General features: G+C 44.1%; 1 protein-coding gene across 3 annotated transcripts in view; it reads left to right on the forward strand.

Annotated features, from left to right (window-relative positions):
• Positions 1-19,658, forward strand: part of GLB1 (galactosidase beta 1) — a 103,730-nt gene that overhangs the window by 66,134 nt on the left and 17,938 nt on the right. For 2 of the 3 annotated variants that reach the window (XM_019727728.3, XM_019727729.3), the window contains exon 16: positions 15,650-16,228. The exons of the other annotated variant lie outside the window; for it this stretch is intronic. In XM_019727728.3, the coding sequence (XP_019583287.3) occupies positions 15,650-15,919 (270 nt within the window). In that variant the 3' untranslated portion in view covers positions 15,920-16,228. Of the gene's footprint in view, positions 1-15,649; positions 16,229-19,658 lie in introns of those variants that run through there. 3 annotated transcript variants of the gene reach the window in all.

Consider the following 19,658-nt stretch of genomic DNA (forward strand, 5'->3'; position numbering starts at 1 on the left):
TATCCCAGATGACTCAGGTTCCAGACTTCAGCTGGACAGATGGTACCACTTACTGAAAGAAGAAATTTCAGAAGAAGATTTGGGCTGGGAGAGCAAGATCATGAGTGTAGATTTTGACAAACTGAGTTTGAGAAGTCTTTGAGAATAGCTCTGAGAAGATACTGGAGGAGGGCTGTTAGTTCTATGGGTAGGAAATTCAAAGGAGGGACCTGGGCTGGAAATATACAGATAAAATCATTTGTGTATGGATGGTCATTGAAGATATGGGACGGATGAAGTCCTCTAAAAAGAGAGGATGCAGAAGGAAAAAAGAGGACCTAAGGCTAACTTTGAGAGACACAAACATGACAGAGAGTGAGGAGGGGAGACCAAAGAAGTAGGAGGAAAGCCAGCATTTATGCCGCCAAGAGGACAATTGAAATGAAGACAGAAGCATTTCTACTCGATTTAGCAGCAAGGAGGTCACCGGCACCCTCAATAATTGTTATGCTAGTGCAGTGAAGCATTTGCAAGGCAGATGGAGGAGTGTAGGGTAAGGAAATGAACACATGAACATAAATATGGATACTTGAATATAAGCATTCTTTTTCAAAAGTTTGACTCTAAAAAAGAAGAGGAAAAGGTATGTTAATAGCTAGAAGAGCAGAGGGCAAAAGATGCACATGGAGTGTGTTTAATAAATGCTTTTTAATATTTTTTGCTTTTTAAATGTTTATGGAAATACAGCTTCATTATCATTCTGTTTGAATATTTTCTAATTTCACAGGGAGGTCTCTTCTTTGACCCATACATTATTTAGAAATGTGTTGTTTAATTTTCTTATATTTGTGGGGGTTTTTAGCATATCTTATTTTTATTGATTTCTAATTTAATTCCTCTATAAAAGTTCTACAAGAAGGAGAAAAATATTTATGACCTTGGGTTAGGCAAAGACTTCTTAGATTTGACACCTAAAGCATGATTGTTAAAGGAAAAATTTAATAATTTAGACTTCATTAGAATTAAAAATGTTTTATCTTCAAAAGAAATCATTAAGAAAATGAAAATCCAAGCCACAAACTGGGAGAAAATATTTTCAAATCATATATCTAACAAAGGACTTGTATCTAGAATATGTAAAGAATATATAAAGAACTCAATAATAGGAAGACAAACAACCCAGTCAAAACATGAGCAAAGGACTTGAATAGACATTTCACCAGCGAAAATATACAAATGGCTGATAAGTACAGGAAAAGATGCTTAACAGGCAACATCATCAATCATTATGGAAGAGCAAATCAAAACTACAATGAAATACTACTTCACACCCACTAGAATGGCTATAATAATAAAAGATGGACAATAACAAATGTTGGCAAGGATGTGGAGAAACAGGAACCATCCTACATTCTTTGTGGGAATGTAAAATGATACAAACACTTTGGAACACAGTTTAAAACTTTCTTCAAGTTTTAAACATAGAATTACCATTGGATTTAGCAATATTACTCCTAGGTATATACTCAAGAAAAATGAAAACATGTCCACCCAAAGACTTATATGTGAATATTCATAGCAGCATCATTCATAATAATCCAAAACTGGAAATAATTCTAATGTCCATCAACATATGAATGGATAAATAAAATGTGGTATATCCATACAGTGGAATAGCATTCCATAATAAAAAGGAACAGACTACTGATACATGCTACACCATGGATAAATCTGAAAAACATTATTATGCTAAGTAAAAGAAGCCAGACATGAAAGACCACATATTGTATGATTTCATTTATAAGAAATATACATAAAAAGCAAATCTATAGACAAAAAGGAGATTAATGGTTGCTAGGGCTGATGGTATAAATGAAGAGTGACTGCAAATGGGTATGGGGTTTCTTTTGGGGGAGATAGAAATGTCCCAGAATTAAATTGTGGCAGTGGTTCTACAAGCTTCTTAAATTAATGAGACTTGTTTTATGACCTAGCATATGGTATATCTTGGTGAGCATATACCTCTGGAATTTTAAGCTCTAATATCCTCTCTCTGGCCATGTTTCTATTCCCCCAAATTTTCATGCCTCCCAAGCCTGCTGTTGGATCTTACTGATGACCTGAAACTCTCTACCATTAAGGCCGCAGTTCCTCCCTGTCCAGCCCAGACACCACCACTATCCTCTTTTGTTTTTTTTTTTAATTCTTGATTTGTTTTCTCTTCCTCTTTTCTTTTTTAAAAATTTTATTGGGGAATATTATTGGGGAAGAGTGTGTTTCTCCAGGGCCCATCGGCTCCAAGTCATTGTCCTTCAATCTAGTTGTGAGGGCACAACACAGTTCCAAGACCAGTCGCCATTTTCAATCTTTAGTTGCAGGGGGCACAGCCCACCATCCCATGCGGGAATTGAACCAGCAGCCTTGTGGTTAAGAGCTCGTGCTCTAACCAACTGAGCGATCCGGCCGCCCCATCACTATCCTTTTTTAAGAGCCATCAATTCACTGGCCCCCTTACCCTTCTACTCTGTCTACTTATTCATCCTCCATCTTTAGTCCATCTACCATTGGCCTTTGCTGATTCACCAGTAATTGGGCACTGCTCTGGTACCTTTCCAGCCCATTCATCAGAGCCACAACCCCCTCCCTGTCTCCAGCCTCTGGAGGCCCCTAACTTGCCCAGCAGTGCGTGGTTTGTCTCTCCCCGCTTCCCCAGATGGCCTCTCTAACCTCCAGCACTCTCCTTAAGCCACCTTACTCTTCCTCCCACCTCCTGCTGAGGACTCACCCTCCTTGACCGCTATCAGGTGTAACTCCTTTGTTCCCTCGGTTTCCTGTCAGACTTATCTCTCTGCCTCCACCCTTACTTCCTGCCCAGGGGCCTCTAGGAGGAAGTGTAAGCTCTGAATCCCCTCCCCACCTTCTTCCTCCAGCCCAAGATCCTGTTCTCATACTTTCTCCTCCGGCATGTGTCAGCCTTTTGTCTTCTTTGCCAAGTCCTGGGTTGCGGTAAAGAAGTGATATCTAGGGTCTCTAGGACCTAAAAAAAGCCCTCCCTGGATGTTCCCACTTTAGCTACCAGGTTTGATCTTGTTCCCTTGCTCCCTCTTTTTCTGCCCTCCTTTCTCTTCCCCTTTTCCCTCTGGGTGTTCTGCTGTGTCACATATGTCCTTTGTTCATGCTTTTTCATTCCCTCACTCTGCCCACCTAGCCATCACATAATCATCTGTCAGGACTGGTATTAACTTCTCTATGAAACCTTCCCAGACCCTTAGTCCAGGGAAGGACTGGCACCGTTCTCCTTTCAGCCCCTCTGTGCCCACATGGACTCAGCACCATGGTACTTTATCACACTTAGATTGGCACCTAGTTTCATCCACTGGGTCATAAAGTTCATGAGGGGCATTTTACAAATGTGCCCAGCTTATTCACCATCCTGCCCTCCTCCTGGGCCTGGGTGCTCTCGTTTGTGGTGCTCTCGTTTGCTTTCAGGGTGTACAGATACCTGTGTGACTGAGCCTCTGAGAAGAAATGGGAAAAGTGTAGGCCCTCAGGCAGTCTTGCTAGTGATGAGGGGCTTTGCTGGGTGCTGTGGATACAGTGCCAAGGCAGCTGAGACGATTCAAACAAATCATTGCTCACTCAGTGTTGTCAGCTTCGTGCCTTAGGAGAAAGAACTTTCTGGAGATGCAAAGCAGAAAGAGAACATATCTGTTACAGGAATTATGAGAAGGACTGAGTAGCTTAGATAGAGATTGAAACAGACCCAAAGGATGGAAGGTTCTTCATCAGAATCAGAGGGAATTTTGTCAGGGAAGGAATTTCGTGTGGGAGAATAGTAGAAGCAAAGTGCAGAAATAGGAAAGCATGGGTGGGACGTTTTGGAAGTTAGAGGGGGTTCACCTTGGCCAGGTCATAAATGTGTCACACCCAAGAGTTACAGACCTAGATGTCCTGCTCAACACTTGAAAGACACTATCTCCATAATCATTAAGAGTGGCAAATGTGGTAGGATGTTGTATCATTTTCTTTAGTTTGCAGATGAGCAGATAGAGGCTCAGAGAGCTAAGGATCTAGTATGAGGTACAGAAGCAGGTGATGGAACAGTTCCCTGAGCACCAAGTCTATGTGACTTGACGTCTCACGTGAAAAGGCAGGCAGCATTGTAAAGGCCTCAAAGGCCCCTGAGGAGCTCGTGCTAATTAATCTAGGCAGGGGCTCTTGACTTATGCTATCAGTCTGATAAATGTTCTGCGCCTTCATTCTTGAAAAGGACATACACACACAATATGTGTGAATGCGTCAGAGGGTTCAGAACCCCAAACGTCCACCTAATCCATATGTCCACTCAAAAACTAGTACACAAATGTTCACAGCAGCATTATCCAAAATTGCCAAAAGGTGGAAAAATCCAAATGTCCACCAACTGGTAACCGAATAGACAAAATGTGGTATATCCTTATGATGGAATGAATATCTTTCGGCAAAGAAAGTAAATGAAATACTAACGCATGTTGCAACATGGATGAACCTTGAAAATACATTAAATGAAAGAAGCCAGTCACAAACCATATATATGGCATGATTCCATTTACACGAAATGTCCAGAATCAGCAAATCTAGACACAGGAAGATGAGTGATTGCCGAGAGCAGGGAAAGGGGAATGTTGGGTGGAGGGCAGGGCATAGGGAATAATTGCTAAAGGATGCAGGGTTTCTTTCTGGAATGATGAAAATATTGTGGTGTCAGTTGCATGGCTCTGTAGTATACAAAAGCCTCTAAATTGGGTGGCCGGTTCGCTCAGTTGGTTAGAGTGTGGTGCTAATAACACCAAGGTTGCCAGTTCAATCTCCATATGGGCCACTGTGAGCTGCGCCCTCCTTAAAATAAATAAATAAATTAATTAATAATAATAATAATAATAATACCCACTAAATTATACCCTTTAAATGAGTGAATTATATCCGAACACACACACAAACACAGGCCCATCCACAGGATTTGTGGACCTGGGTTACGTAGGTCTGAAAATGAGAGGACTACCTACATCAAACATAAAACAGAACATCTGTGTTTCCTGTTGTTTTCTGCTGAGCAGTGGCCCCTTGTTGCTGAGGACTAACCCTTCCCCGCTCCTGAGGTTGTGAATGAGCAGAACACACGGAACAGAGAGATCCCACTCCCAACAGTTCTGACTTTTGGAAGAATGAGCCCTTTGGAAGATGTGGGGGTGGGGAGAGGGTGGATGAAGGACCATTTCTAAGACTCTGCCTCTGGGCACATTAACCCTCCCCGGGCATCGCCGCCCTGCCAATGTTCCTGTCCCCAGTCTCTTGGCTTATGCTATTCACTTGCTGTAAAGAAACTACCTTGATTTCCTGACTAAAGTCACTGGTAAGAGTGATTCATGAGATAAAAAAATCACTTTTGATTACTTCGGCTTTGCTTGCGTCGAATGTGGCTTTTCTGGTTAAATGCTTGAATGTCAACTGGGATTCCAGTGGGAAGAAGTCAAGTGTGTTTTGCTGTGTCCGAGAGACACAGGCCAGCTGTGTCTGCACAGAAGTTTTATCTGACCACAAACTCTCTAAGATAGGCAGTGCTTTGTGTCATAAGTACCATACCTAAAATGCCCTGTTCTGCCAATGCAGTGACATTTGTGCGGTTTATCTCTCCTTCAGGTGGATGTGGATGAGTCTCATATTAATATCCTCTGTAGGTTTGGGTGTATAACAGAGCATGGTAGTGAGAGGGGTAAGATAATGTCCCACTTTTCCTCAACCAGAATTATGCTTCAAAGAGCTAAGAATCAAAATAGAATACTGATTAAAATTAGTTTTAGTTTTTAAAGGCAAACATTACCTCTTTCAAGATGTAAAAATATCACAAAATAAGAATTTATAACAAAGGGCTGACAAAAAAATCCCTTTTGTCACCAGTCTCATCCTCAGGCCAGGTGATTAGAGGGTTGGAACTTTCGGTTCCATCCCCCAACCTCTGGGGTGGGGGGGTGGGAAGGCTTGAGGTGGAGCTCCAGAAAAAACTAGAACAAGGACATTTGGAGAGCATCTGGGTTGGTGCACACCTCCAGGTGCTGGGAGGTGCACCTAGAAAGGGCTGGAAGCTCTGCATCCCACCCCCATACTTTGCCCTGTGCATCTCTACCGTTTGGCTGTTCCTGAGTTGTATCCTTTATAATAAACCCATAAATGCAAGTAAAATGTTTTCCTGAGCTCTGTGAGCCATTCTAGCAAGTTATTGAACCTAAGGAGGGGGTCTTAGGAACCCCCAATTTATAGCTTGTTGTTCAGAAGCACAGGTGTCTTGAGAACTGTGACCAGTGTCTGAATCGGGACAGCCTTGTGGGACTGAGCCCTTTAACCTGTGGGATCTGACACCAGCTCTAGGTAGATGATGTCAGAATTGAGTTGTTGGACACCCAGATGGTGTCCAAAGAATTGGAGGACTGATCGGTATCAAATAAAATATCCCAGAAAGAGTGAGGGGCGAGTGGTAGAAAATGCATTGGAAAGGTGGTTTTGTGGCCTCATGTGTGAAGGAATCTGGACATTACCTTGAGAACTTTGTAGAACTAGGGCAGGTATTAAGCATCAAAATGATATGAATGAATGTGGCAACAGTGTGTAAAATGTACCAGAGGGGAAGTACTTGATGACTGGCTGTTGAGCATGTAAACGTGAGAGATAAGGGCACTGCTTGTAGGGAAACATAATAATAAAACGGCATTTTCAGAAAATCATGATAATTAGGAAGAATATAAATGTGACAATGTGATATAAAGTAAGGTGTAGGGGTAAAGATGTTGGATCTTATATGGCATATTAGCTATCGATTGCTGTGTAACATTTCACCCTAAAATTCTGTGGGTTGAAACAGTAATAAACATATATTATCCTCACAGTTTCTGTGTGTCAGGAATTTTAGATTGGTCTGGCTGGGAGGTTCTGGATCAGGGTCTCTCATGTGCTTATAGTCAAGCTGTCAGCCATGGCTGCACCATCTGAAGGCTTAGCAGGGGCTGGACCATCCACTTCGAGGTAGCGCACTTATATAGCTGGCAATTTGGTGCTGGCTGTTGGCAGGAGGCCTTAGTTCTTCCCCACACAGGCTGCTTGAGTGTCCTCATGACATGGTGACTGGCTTTCCCCAGAGTGAGCGATCCAGGAAAGAAAGCCAGGCAGAAACCATCCATTTTTATAATCAAGGCTTGGAAATCACATAACATCATTTTTGTCATATTCTGTTGGTTAAAAGAGAGCCATTAATTCTGGTTCTTGTTGTGGGGATGGAAATTAGGTTCTGCCTTTTGAAGGGAGAAGTGTCAGAGAATTTCTGGACTATTTTAACACCAACGCCTACAGAGCCGTCAAGGGTTGATGCGTCTAGGAAGAGATGACCAATAAGTGACACCTGAAGGATGAGACTGACTGAGTCATCCATGTGAAGAGCCAGAGGAAGAATATTCCAGAACTAGGGAACAGTGAGTGCAAAGGCCAAAGCAAGAAAGATCCCATGAGCAAGGGAGAGAGTGTGGGAGATGAGGAGCTAGAGGTGGAGCAGGTGTGGGAATAAAGAATTTGGCTTCTCTTTGCTCCTGTGGAGGGTGTTAAACAGATAGTGAAAGAACTGATTTACATTCAGAAGATCTCTTCTCAGTGGGGGGTGGATTACAGCGAGGTGAGGCTGGAAGCAGGGGTTCCTGATGGGACCCTATTATAGTAATCCTGTAAGAAATTGTGATCTATGTAACTTTGCTAACAATTGTCACCCCAGTAAACTTTAATTAAAAAAAAAAAAGAAAGAAATTGTGGACTTGGGTGCCGGTAGATTGAAAGGATGGACCTGTATACAAAAGAAGAGGCAAGATTTGCTGAAGGATTATGAGTGGTGGTGGAGAGAAAGAGTCAAGGAAGACTCCAGAGCTTGGGGCCAAGCAGTGGAGGGATGGAGCTGTCAGCTTCTGAGGTGGGGAAGACTGGAGGCGAGCAGGCAGGGATCAGAAGCTCTGTTTTGGGCATGTTCAGTCTCAAGTACTTACTAATTCTTCAAGAGGAGCTATCTATTCTTGCCCATCAATCAAAGAGGTGGCCATAAAATCTGGAAACATAACAAGCAATAAATAAATAAATAAATAAATAAATAAATAAATAAATAAATCTGCATTCAATACAATGACATAATGTCATCTACGTTTCCAGATCTTATGGCCTGGCAGTCTTTTTAAGTCCGTACAAATTGGGAAGTAGATGACAGTGTAACTTAAAGGTATGTATTCAGTGCTTGTTATGGGAATGCAGAGGTAAAGTACCTGTCCCAGGTTTGGATCTGTTAGAAAAAGGCCCCAACTGGTAGAACTAACTCCAGAATGGAGGACGATGGGTAGGAATTACTCTTCTGCTCCCACACTCCTCTGAAGCTGGTTCCTGCCAAGGCCACCAGTGCCTAGATGGTGGTATGTTCACTAGACATTTCTCAGGTCTTACTTGACCTCTTGTCAAGTAACATCTGATATGGGTAACGATTTCCTCCCTAGAAACTCTTCCTCTAACTTCTGTGACCAAACTTCTCCCGGTTTTTCTTCCCCTTCTTTGTTCCTTCTCAGGCTTCTCTTTCAGTTTCTAGGTTTCAGACCTCAGGGCTTGATTCTGAGCCCCCTTCTTACACTTTCAGGGGCTGTCATCTTCCAGATGTGTCGGTAACACCCAACTCAGTATTATTGAGGGCCCAGAGCACCACATCCAACCACCAGGGGAGGCCTGCCATTGGGGGTCTTATAGACACCTCCAACCTGATAGGTATAAAACAGAACTGCTCCTCCTCATCACCCTGAAACCTGCTTTTCTGCTGGAGAAGTGGTTCAGGAGAAGGATGAAGCTGGGACTTCAGTGTAGCAGTGGGGATGGAGGGAGGGTCCAGCTGAGGGCAATAATAGCTACAGCCACACCACTGAGCGCTTACTGCATGCCAGCGACTGTGCTGAGTGCTCACGTGTGTCATCTCACGTAGTCATTGACAACAACCCTGAGAGAGGCACAAATACAACTGAGGTAGCCCTGACCGGATTTGGTGACTGATTAGTGAAAGCGGAACTAACTAGTAGAGGATGACTCTACTATTGTTAAAATGGGTTTATGAATATCATTTACTTTACTGAAAAGCCACATGCTAATGCTCCTTGATGTGAATCAGTTAGCTTTTGCTGCATAACAAACCATCCAAAACTTAGTGATTTATAACAACAACCATTAATTCAGCTCATCGTTTCGAGTATTGGCAGAATGAGTGATTCTTCTGCTGATCTCACTGGGTATGCCAGTCAGTGAGGAGTCTCTGCTCCTCGGTGATAGCTGGCTGTCTGCTGAGGCAACAGGGTCATCCACCAAGCTAGCCCAGGCTTGTTCTCGTGGCACTGGCAAGGTTCAAAAAGAGAACGTAAATGTTTGAGGCTTCTTAAGACCCAAGTCAGAATTCACATGTCACTTCTTCCATATTCTTTGGCCAACATAAATCATTAGACCATCCCTATCTAAGGGATGGAGAAACAGATTCTGCCTCTTGATGGGGGTTTGGGGTGGCTGCAAAGAATTGTGGCCATTTTTGCCATCTGCCATACAGGCCTCAGCACCATTTGACCCTTCTTTCATTCTGAATTTGATATGTTTTTTAAACTTTTTTGGCCTGATTTACAGTTATTCTTACCCCCTATAAAATCTACTATTCCCATCTAATTTGTTTTTCTTGTCATAAATCCTATGAACTTGGAAACTAGATAATCAAATTTCTTTCTACGAATATGTATTAATTTAGTAACAAAACTTGTGAAAATTGTGTGTAAACAGGAGTAGATAGGCTCTGAGTGAAGGAGGGTTTCCTACAATTTTTAGTGGATGGACTACATACCAAATGTTATATCGCTGCCTGGAGGTAATTTTCACTCACTAGTTCTTAGCTTTGTTCCAGATATGTGAGGCATGATGACTGTTGTTAGATGAGGTATTCCGTAAAAAGGGTCAAGCAATGATGGAACTTTTGGGAGCTGAAAAGGAAATGAATTTATATTTGGAGTTTGATAGTGGAGGAAGTGATTCATCTTTTATGCTAATATTTCAGGTTTTCATGACTTCAATTCTATTTGCATTTGTCCTAAAATCCAGAGAAACCATAAAATTTAAAAATGTTTTCATACTCTTAGATCAAGGAGGAAGCAAAGGAGTGTGATTTGCATCAGCTGTAGACCCCCTTGGGTCTGAAGGAAGGGGAGAATTCATTTTCTCCTGTGTATTGCAGTGAAATGTATTAACATCTTATCTAAGCAAGCCCCTCACTATTTTACCTTTTGGGGAAAAAAGTATCTTTTTCTATTCTTTCTCCCAAGTTAGCATTACAAATATTCATGAATTGTGTGTGATGAGGAAAAGACTTTTGTCTTTTCAATTTCAAGTTCTCCAAGTGTCTAAATGTCTTTCAGATTATGACAAAAATCAGCATTTAACCCAAGTTTGTTGTTTTTGAAGGAACTCTCAGCCAAACTTGAAAATTTTTAAACTATGATTTAAAACAGTATTGGAAATTTTGCTTTAAATTGTTATGAGAGGATTGTATTTATCTAAAGAATTTAAAACAAACAGACACACATCTGTCTGATTAAAGAAGTTGGTCAGGCATTTCTAGAACGTAACATTTATACTATTATCATCATGTTAATAATGGCAAAGAATGGGGAGTCTGTCAGGGGTCAAGCTATGGTCAGAGGAAGCCAGACTTTGTCATGGAACTTTTTAAGCTGGGACAGCCCCGGGAAGTCCCAAAAGCCATTGGTGCTCACTCTACAAATACTTGGCCCAGTGGGGCTCACTGTAGTAAGAGTATGTCTCCTTTTAGATCACATTTACCGGCATGTGTATGCTCCCCTTTCACCAATAATTTCAGCATAACTTTTTTTTTTTTAAAAGATTTTATTGGGGAAGGAGAACAGGACTTTATTGGGGAACAGTGTGTACTTCCAGGACTTTTTTCCAAGTCAAGTTGTTGTCCTTTCAATCTTAGTTGTGGAGGGTGCCATTCAGCTTCAAGTTGTTGTCCTTTCAGTCTTAGTTGTGGAGGGCGCAGCTCAGCTCCAGGTCCAGTTGCCGTTGCTAGTTGCAGGGGGCACAGCCCACCATCCCTTGCAGAAGTTGAACCGGCAACGTTGTGGTTGACAGGACACATTCCAACCAACTGAGCCATCTGGGAGCTCAGCGGCAGCTCAGCTCAAGGTGCCGTGTTCAATCTTAGTTGCAGGGGGTGCTTCCCACCATCCCTTGCGGGAGTCGGGGAATTGAACTGGCAACCTTGTGGTTGAGAGCCCAATGGCCCATGTGGGAATCGAACCGGCAGCCTTCAGAGTTAGGAACATGGATCTCTAACCGCCTGAGCCACCGGGCCGGCCCCTCAACATAACTTTTTAAAGAGAAACAAAAATCAGTGTATATATTTTTTTAATAGAATTTTTTAAAGTTCAACTCTTTTTAAGTGATTTTTTCCCCCAGAATTTTACTAAATCATGTTTTAAAACAATCACAGAGCTATTCAAGGAAGAGTGCAAATACTTCATTTTTTCCCCCAGTAAATAGTGTTCTCTAAAACTCTTATTAAGCAGAGGAATATGAAGTATTCTTTCAATAGGGCTTCATTTCACCTCGTCAGTGAATCTTTTCTCAGGCAGAATTATCAACCAGTGTTATCTGATGAGTGCCGCTCGGTATATATACAGACTATCACTCTGCTAAGTGCTGAGACTCCTGCCTTGAATAAGATGGACAAAGCCTTTCCCTTCATAGAGCCGATGCTGGAAGTAGCTGCTAAACCAGTAATCAAACAAATGGTACGAAGAGCGAACGATGACAGTAACTAGAAGGAAAAGAAGAGATTAAAGGGGTGATGAGTGACTTGGAAGGGAAGGCCCAGTAGTAAGGAGGGTGACTGTGAGTCTTCTCTCTGGGGAGGTGATGATGGAGTGGCGACCTGAGTGACCAGAAGGCTTTCCATCTGGGGAAACAGTCCTGAGGGATACTTAATGCACCGTGAGAAAGCCTGGTGTCTTAAAGTAATGGGGGGAAAGTCCAGTGAGGAGTTGAATGAGCAAGAGGCAGCGTGGCAGGGACAGGGTGGAGAGGAAGAAGGCGTGGGTCTGTGGGCCATGCTGCGGAGGTTAGAAGCAGGAGCGCATGCAAATCATATGATTTTCATTTGGCTGCTGTGTGGAGCCTGGGGTTCTGGAGTTGACAGAGGAAGCTGGGAGACTTATGAGGAGGCTGCAGCCGTCTAAGACAGCATTGCTCTAGAAAACTGGCTGTGAGGGTGCGAGAAGTGGCGAGACTGTGACCTGATCATGACCTTGCAGGCCTTTCACCATACCTCAGCCATGCTGTGCGGTAGGGGAACCGCTAGCCACATGTGGCTATTTACATTTACATTTAAATTAATGAAAGGGGACAGTTGGATTCCTCATTCGCCCTAGCCACATTTCAAGTGCTCATTATCAAGTGCACAGAGCTATTCTGTTGGACAGCACAGAACATTCCATCACTGTAGAAAGTTCTGTTGAACAGCAGTGCCTCCAATCTATATGTCTATGACCTGTTCTTTCCACATTCTTCATTCCTCTCCCTTGGAAGGGCAACCAAACCACCATAAACTTCATTTAATTCCTCTCTGTTAAGAGCTGAGAGTGGAGGGACATTTTGTTCTGAAGAAGTTCATAGCTTTGGAGAAATAGCCGAGGCCAGAGAAGATGTAACCGTGGGTTTGAGGAAAGTTAGAAGGAAGGTGCAAAGCGTAATGCCTACATATTGGAGAGTCATGAGGGTGAGTCAGGAGGTAGAGTTCATATGGCAGCTGACGGCTCAAAATGGGCGACAGGTGATAATTTGGGGGACAAAGGAATAACTGGAACAGATTGTGCAGTGTCCAGAATTCGGAAGTGATTAGGTGAAAAATAATATCAACTTTGATTAGCAACTAGGACTGAGAGTTTGGGGTTATGTCTATCAGTCACAGTGCAGTCTGGGAAATGGGGCTGCTAGGAGTATTCACTAGTAGGAATTAGAACTCACACAGGTGTGGGAGGAGCTGGGAAAGCGGAAGTTGGAAGCTGGGTCAGAGAAACATGGGCAGAAGCGCTAAGCAACCCTCCTGCACTGGTCAAGCCATCACCTCAGGGGAATCTCAGGAGCAAGTCCAGCCACCCAACCAGGATTTTGGGGAGCACACAGGGAGGTCTTGGGATTGTTGATCAACTGGGCAGAATCCAGGAAAACGAGCTGGACATGGAGCAGAGGAGACCCAGGATGCACTGAACCCACAGGCGCCCCCGTCCTAGCCACAGTGACTCCAAGAGCAGTGGTGGCTGCTTCCCATCCAGTTTCCCAATCTCAAGAAGGTCCTCCTTTGGCCAACTGACCCAGAACCCTCTGGGGGAGGGGATGTAGGGAAGCGGTTGCCAGCTTTCCGGGGGGACATGCCCGATGCAGCACAGGGATACTTCTGAAGTGGAGTTTTAGATGTGAGAAGGAATCAAACCTCCACGTTGTTCACCTCACTGTTTGGTCAAGGGTTGGCTTGGCCTTTGTCGGGAACACAGTGTGGAGCCTGTGTCGCCCAGGCCGTCCCTCGTGTGCTGCTCACAGAGCCCTCCTTCTCACTAATCTACCTTTGAACCCCCCTCTTCCCTTGACCGCAAAAGTGAAGTGCTGCTGCTGTTCGTTAATACTGTGAAAACAAGGCACCGACAGATTTTAAACTGATAAAAATAAAATAAAAAAAACCAACGGGTAAAGCTATTGTTGTATATGCCTTTTAGGATGGATCAAGATAGCTTATCCCAGGGTAAAAACAAGAGTAACATACTTCTGAGTACTGTGAAACTGTCACTCATTTTCTAAATGACTTACTCCAACAGACAGGTGGTTTTGAATCACTGGCCTCTTTTTGGGGGCACGTGAAAGCTCAGAGCTTTTCATCTGAGCAGTGTGAGGAGTGCTACTCTCCCTGAGCGTCCCCTCTGCCTGGCATTGTGCTGAGCACTGCGTCCTCCTGCCCTCACTGTCCCCTGTTCCCGGGATGAGTTCGGACCTGCCCAAGGTTAGACACAGTAAGTGGTGGGATTAAGATTTTTAACTCAGCGAGGAAATTCTTAGGGAGTTGAAATAAAAGGGACACCTGGAGGCTGAGAAGTACCCCAAAGTGAGCACCTAAGTAGCTCTAAGTTGAGTGACTGCAGCCGTGCTAGGGACCAGGGCTCAGCAGGTGCCAGCCATGGCTGGGCCTCCTCCAGGGTGCCCTCCCCCACAGTGCTCCTCGACTTACAATGGGGTTAGGCCCCAATAAACCCGTCATCAGTTGAAAATATCGTTAAGTCAAAGGTGCATTTAATACACCTAATCTACCGAACAGCACAGCTTAGCCTAGCCTACCTTAAACATGCTCAGAACGCTTACGTTAGCCTACAGTTAGGCTAAATCATCTAACACAAAGCCTATTTTATAATAAAGTGTTGACTATCCCATGTCATTTATTATACGTATCACCTTTGCACTATTCATAAAGTCAAAATATCCTAAGTTGAACCATAGTAAATTAAGGATGGTCTGTGTCCGGGCCACTGTGGGTAGCAGTTACTTTTACTTCTTCCTCCCTTCCTTCTCCCTTTATCCCTGGCTTTCTCCCTCTCCCACATATTCTTCCCCTCTCTTCCTTTCTCTCTCATGTGTGTGATCGCCGCTCCTTGGCTCTGTTTCTCTCTACCCTCTGAGCAAATCCTAGCACATGCAGACAGGCTGTGCAGACACACCCAAACATGGTCCCTGTTCTTTAGGAGGCTCTCCACCACTCTCAGCTTTGTAGCGGAAGCAGCTTCCGCTATTCACAGAAACTGTCTTTGCACCTGGTAAGCTCACCTCTGCCCCTCAAAGCAAGCATGTTACCCTGACTCTGATGCTAGTGTGAAAAACCATTAAAACATACCAATAATACAGACACTCAACTGGGAGGACCCGTGTCCCTCCCTCCACCAACCCCCACATCCTTCTTGAGGGGTTGTTTGGTGATGGCTCCTGGGACCTGTGTGTTCTCAGGCTGCAGGCCCTGTGCTCACCTTACGCATGAAGACAGCATGGTCAAGACCCACCTCTAGGCGGGGAGAGCAAAGAAGGACAGTTGACTTCCTTGAGGTGGCGCTTGGCAATTCTCTGTGTACGGAAGAGTCAGGGAGCAGCTGGTATGTGGCGATAGGCAGTCCTCCAGGACCCAGGACGAAATCCAGAAACTTGGTGTAACTGTCACAGTGTCGTCCAGTACTGACATGTGTGGCTGGGAAGCCAGTCGCAAACATGTGTTTTCCTGAAGCAGGAGTGGGTATCTGGGGACACTTCTTGTGAGTTCTCCCACCCAGCCTCTGCCCGACTTGGCCCGTCATCTCAGCAGAAGCTGGAACCCAGACTGGCCTGGGCCTGGTTCTCAGGCCTTGACTGTGGCGGGAGAGCCCCTTTATCGGGGCGTTTTCCTGCCCCCGCCACTGCTGGCTGGCCCATGTGTATCAGGGCTCTCCTATTCCTCAGGATTAGTGCAGTTGGGGTTGATGGTTTCTCTTTTTGTCTCTCTCTCTCTCTCAAGGGTCAGGTGTGGATTAATGGCTTTAACCTTGGTCGCTATTGGCCAGCACGGGGCCCCCAGATGACGTTATTTGTGCCACAGCATATCCTGGTGACATCGGCCCCAAACACCATCATAGCGCTGGAACTGGAACGTGCACCCTGCAGTGACGATTACCCGAAACTGTGCACTGTGGAGTTCGTGGACAAGCCGGTTATCAGTGCAGCTGTGACCTACAGTCATCCCCTTCAAGACGTGTATAATCAACACTCAGGACTGGACTATGTATGACAACTAAAGCCTTTGACCCTTCGGAGTTCTAGCCTTTCACATACCTCACATACCCTCTGGCAGCAGCACCGTTCACTGGAGCGCTCGGTTAGAAAATAGATTTCGCTTGTGTATTTTCACCTGAGGTTTCCCTGCAGCCTTGCGATGCCTGAGCCAAGCCAAGGGCCGCCGTGGCTGTGTGACAAGGGCGGTAGCAGAGGAGGGCACAGGTGTCCCTGAAGAGTTGGAACAGAGGCTTTCGAGGTGTCTCTAATTTTTATTTTGGAAAAATCATGTTGTCTTTTTGTTAAATAAAATTTGCACTTATGATATTACTGTTTTTAATGTTAAGTGGGTATTAAATTAGAGGTTCTGATTTAAATCATAACTAGACTTGAGTGGGCTGAATAAGCCACTTCACTAACTTGAGGTTTCCAAGGCATGGAAAATCGTCTTGGTTTGATCTAGTGGACTGCTCATTTTCTTCTGATTCTTATTTGAAGTGTGATCCCCTTTTGTGTGCTTAGTCGTAACAGCTGCACCTATCCACACTCTCAGCACAGGCCTGCACACGTGTCAGTAGACACACATACACGAGTGCGTGTGCTATGTACATACTCGGATAGGCAAGGGCATGGTGTTGCATAATACACAAGTTCTGAGCATATTATGTATTCAATTCACTCGTCCCTCACAAGAACTCTGAGGAACGTATTGTTATCTCCCCCCAAATTTACCAGGCCACACCACTGTAAGTGGTAGACACAGGGTTTGAACCCAGGTCGTCTGGCTCTGGTATCCAGGCACACACTGCATACATAATATATCAATCTATGCTTATGTTTTTATAAGAAAGGATTGGAACAACATAAACAAAAATGTTAATATGATCAGATCTGGGTGGTGTTTGAGAGATTGCTCAGTTTTTTCTTTTTATGCTTACCTGTGTTTTAAATCCTTTACAGAGAAACTAAATTTTTTAAGGGAGGGAGAAAGGAAAGATTTTTTTGATGCTAATCTATAACGTTTTTTTATGACAGTGTATTTTCCCCCATCTCATAGACATCAATAATGAGGATCTGGAAGTCAACAGAGAGTTTTGAAACTGGTTGAGCCAGCTGTGGGCGTTGAGACAAACTGAGGCTAGAACTTTCTGTAGGACCGTTTTCCACTGCATCTGTTTCTCGATGTTCTGCATCATGTGATGTTTGGGCCTCCCACAGGGTGAAGTAAATGCTACATGGACCCATGGCCTCATTTCATTACTTTTCCTTTCACAGCTAAGTTACGAAAAATTTATAAAGTGAGGCTCAAGAGTTGTGCCCAGTGATAAGCTTTGGAAAGAAATGGGAGATGATTTTAAAGCATTGTGTACGTAGGTAAACTGCACGTCCTCTGTCTCAGAGGCCAGCACAAAGTCTCCAGTAGCCTCTGGCAGTAGAGCGGGATCACCCTGTCGGAGTGTGCACTTCCCTTCCATTCTCTCATCCAGTCTTTGGAACCACACTCTAAGGGAGGCAGCACTAAGCCTACTGCACAGGTGACAACATTTAAAGCTTCAGCAAAATGTGGAGTTGGATGCCAGTCTGTCTCCATCCGAAGTCAGAGTGTTTGTCTTGTCAGTGTGAGGCAAAGTTTTGGGATTCTCCCCTTTCTACAGCACCAGGACTTCCCTTGTCCAGGATGTCATGTTCTGGAAAACAGGCTCTTAATAGATAAATAGAACCACCCTGGACTCTACTTCCAACCCGTCCAACTATCTGTACTACCTCTGAAGGCACACATGTACCTTCTACAATGGTGTAGAATAGTAGATCTTGGAAGAGAACCATAGTTTAAGTCATCCTTATAACGAACATCCTGGCCTTTTCCGTTGTACTGTTGGTTATGTGTCCCAGATTTATGTGACCTGCACAACATCTTGTTTTAAAACAGCTTTATTAAAGTGCGATTTACATACCATAAAATTCACCCATAATAAGGTATAGTTGGATGAGTTTTACTAAATTGATAGAGTGGTGCAGATACAATCCAGTTTAGGAACAATTCTTTCACCCCAGAAAGTTCTCTTAGGTAGGATGTCTTCATTCCCATCCCCATACCAGGCAACAACTAATCTGTTTTCTGTCTCTATAGTTTTGCCTTTTATAGGAATTTCCTGTAAATGGCATCACAACAGGTAGTCTTCTCCGTCTGACTTCTTTCACTTCGCATAACATTGTTTGGGGATCATCCATGTGGTAGCACATTCTGGAATGTGCTTCCTTTCATTGTTGAGGAGCATCCAATGTGCAAACATACCTCATGTTGTCTATCCGTTTGTGAGTGGGTGAGCATTTGACGTGTTTCCGGTTTGGACCTGTTATGAGTAATACTGATCTGAACGTCCCGTCCAATTCTTTGTGTGGTCATGGTTCCATTGCTTTGGGGTAGATACTGCGGAGTGCAATTGTTTATCCATATGGTAAATATATGTTTAGCTTTTCAAGAAACTGCTGAACAATTTCATAACATCTTTTTTGAGGCTAGCAAGGAATGAAGTAGTGACAGAGTGGCACTCAGCAGAGCCCTGTCCATTCCCAGAACTAGCATCCCTTCTTCTTTCTGTCTTCTCTATTTTCCCGGCTCTGCCTCAAGCTGTTCATTGTCTCTTCATGTTTTATTTTTTTTATTTATTTTTTTTTATTTGGTCTCTGTTAGTCTGTCAGACTTTATTTCTCAGCAAATCCAGTTTATTCAGAATGAAATTGTTTACCACTAATCTGAGTTTGGGTTTTTTTTTTGTTTCCCCAATAAGCAATGTGTCTTCTGTCAGATGACAGAAATAGGAAATGATCTTTTGTGATCTTTGTTTCTTGCCTTATGAGAGAAACAAAGTCATTTTCTGAAATCGCTGTTTTAGTCAGTGTGAGGGATTCTGTCTGGGCTATGGTAGAATAGACAGGTAGTGGGGACCAATAGCTCGTGGGCTGTGAGGAAAAGTCTGGCCAATGTCCAGACAATTGGAGTGAGGTGGTTCTGGGGTAGCCCCGCCTCTGCTCTTGGTCTGACTGAGCATCACTTTCTGGGTTGTCCCTCGCCTTCCAGCCTCCTGGCCCTGAAGCCTGGGCACCCACAGCTGTCTAGTTGTCTATAAATGCCCAGTGAAGATTCTGAGCTGATAACCCACTAGACAGTTGCTCGACTTGCTCCCCCAGGGGATTTCCTGGTGTGAGGAAGACTCCCCCAAGCTTCAGTCCTCTGAACTCCCAACCCAGCAGCAGCATCGTCTCCCTGGGTGAAACAGGACAGACTCGAGGACAGAAGCAGGTTCATGTTCCTGCTCCATCACTTAACATCAGTGTGCTCTCAAGCAGGTGGTTCACTTACAAGCCTCAATTTCCTTATATCCTAAGTATGGTTTCCACCTCATGGGATTGTAAAATCAAATGCAGTAATCATCAAAGCACCTCACACGGCCCTTGCCATGTAGTAGGTGCTGACTGAGTGCTAATTTGATTCTTTCCCATCACATTCCTCATAGAAGCGGGTGAGGGACAAAGGGAAAAGAAATGCCACCCAGGACACACCATTCTTTCCCTGTAATCCTTTGTGTTTAGTTCAACAACTTGGTTCTTCTCCTGACCAGCCACTGTGATTGGCTGGAGGATACAAAGGTGAAGGACACAGTACACTATAAAACATGGACGCAGACCAGAAGATGGAGGAGGTGGTTCCACAGAAAGAGGGAAGGTGCCTCATCCATCAAGCCCTCTGGCAT

Source organism: Rhinolophus sinicus, chromosome 5, assembly GCF_057876585.1.
Source record: "Rhinolophus sinicus isolate RSI-liver-muscle chromosome 5, RSI-T2T, whole genome shotgun sequence".
Taxonomy (NCBI): Eukaryota; Metazoa; Chordata; class Mammalia; order Chiroptera; family Rhinolophidae; genus Rhinolophus; species Rhinolophus sinicus.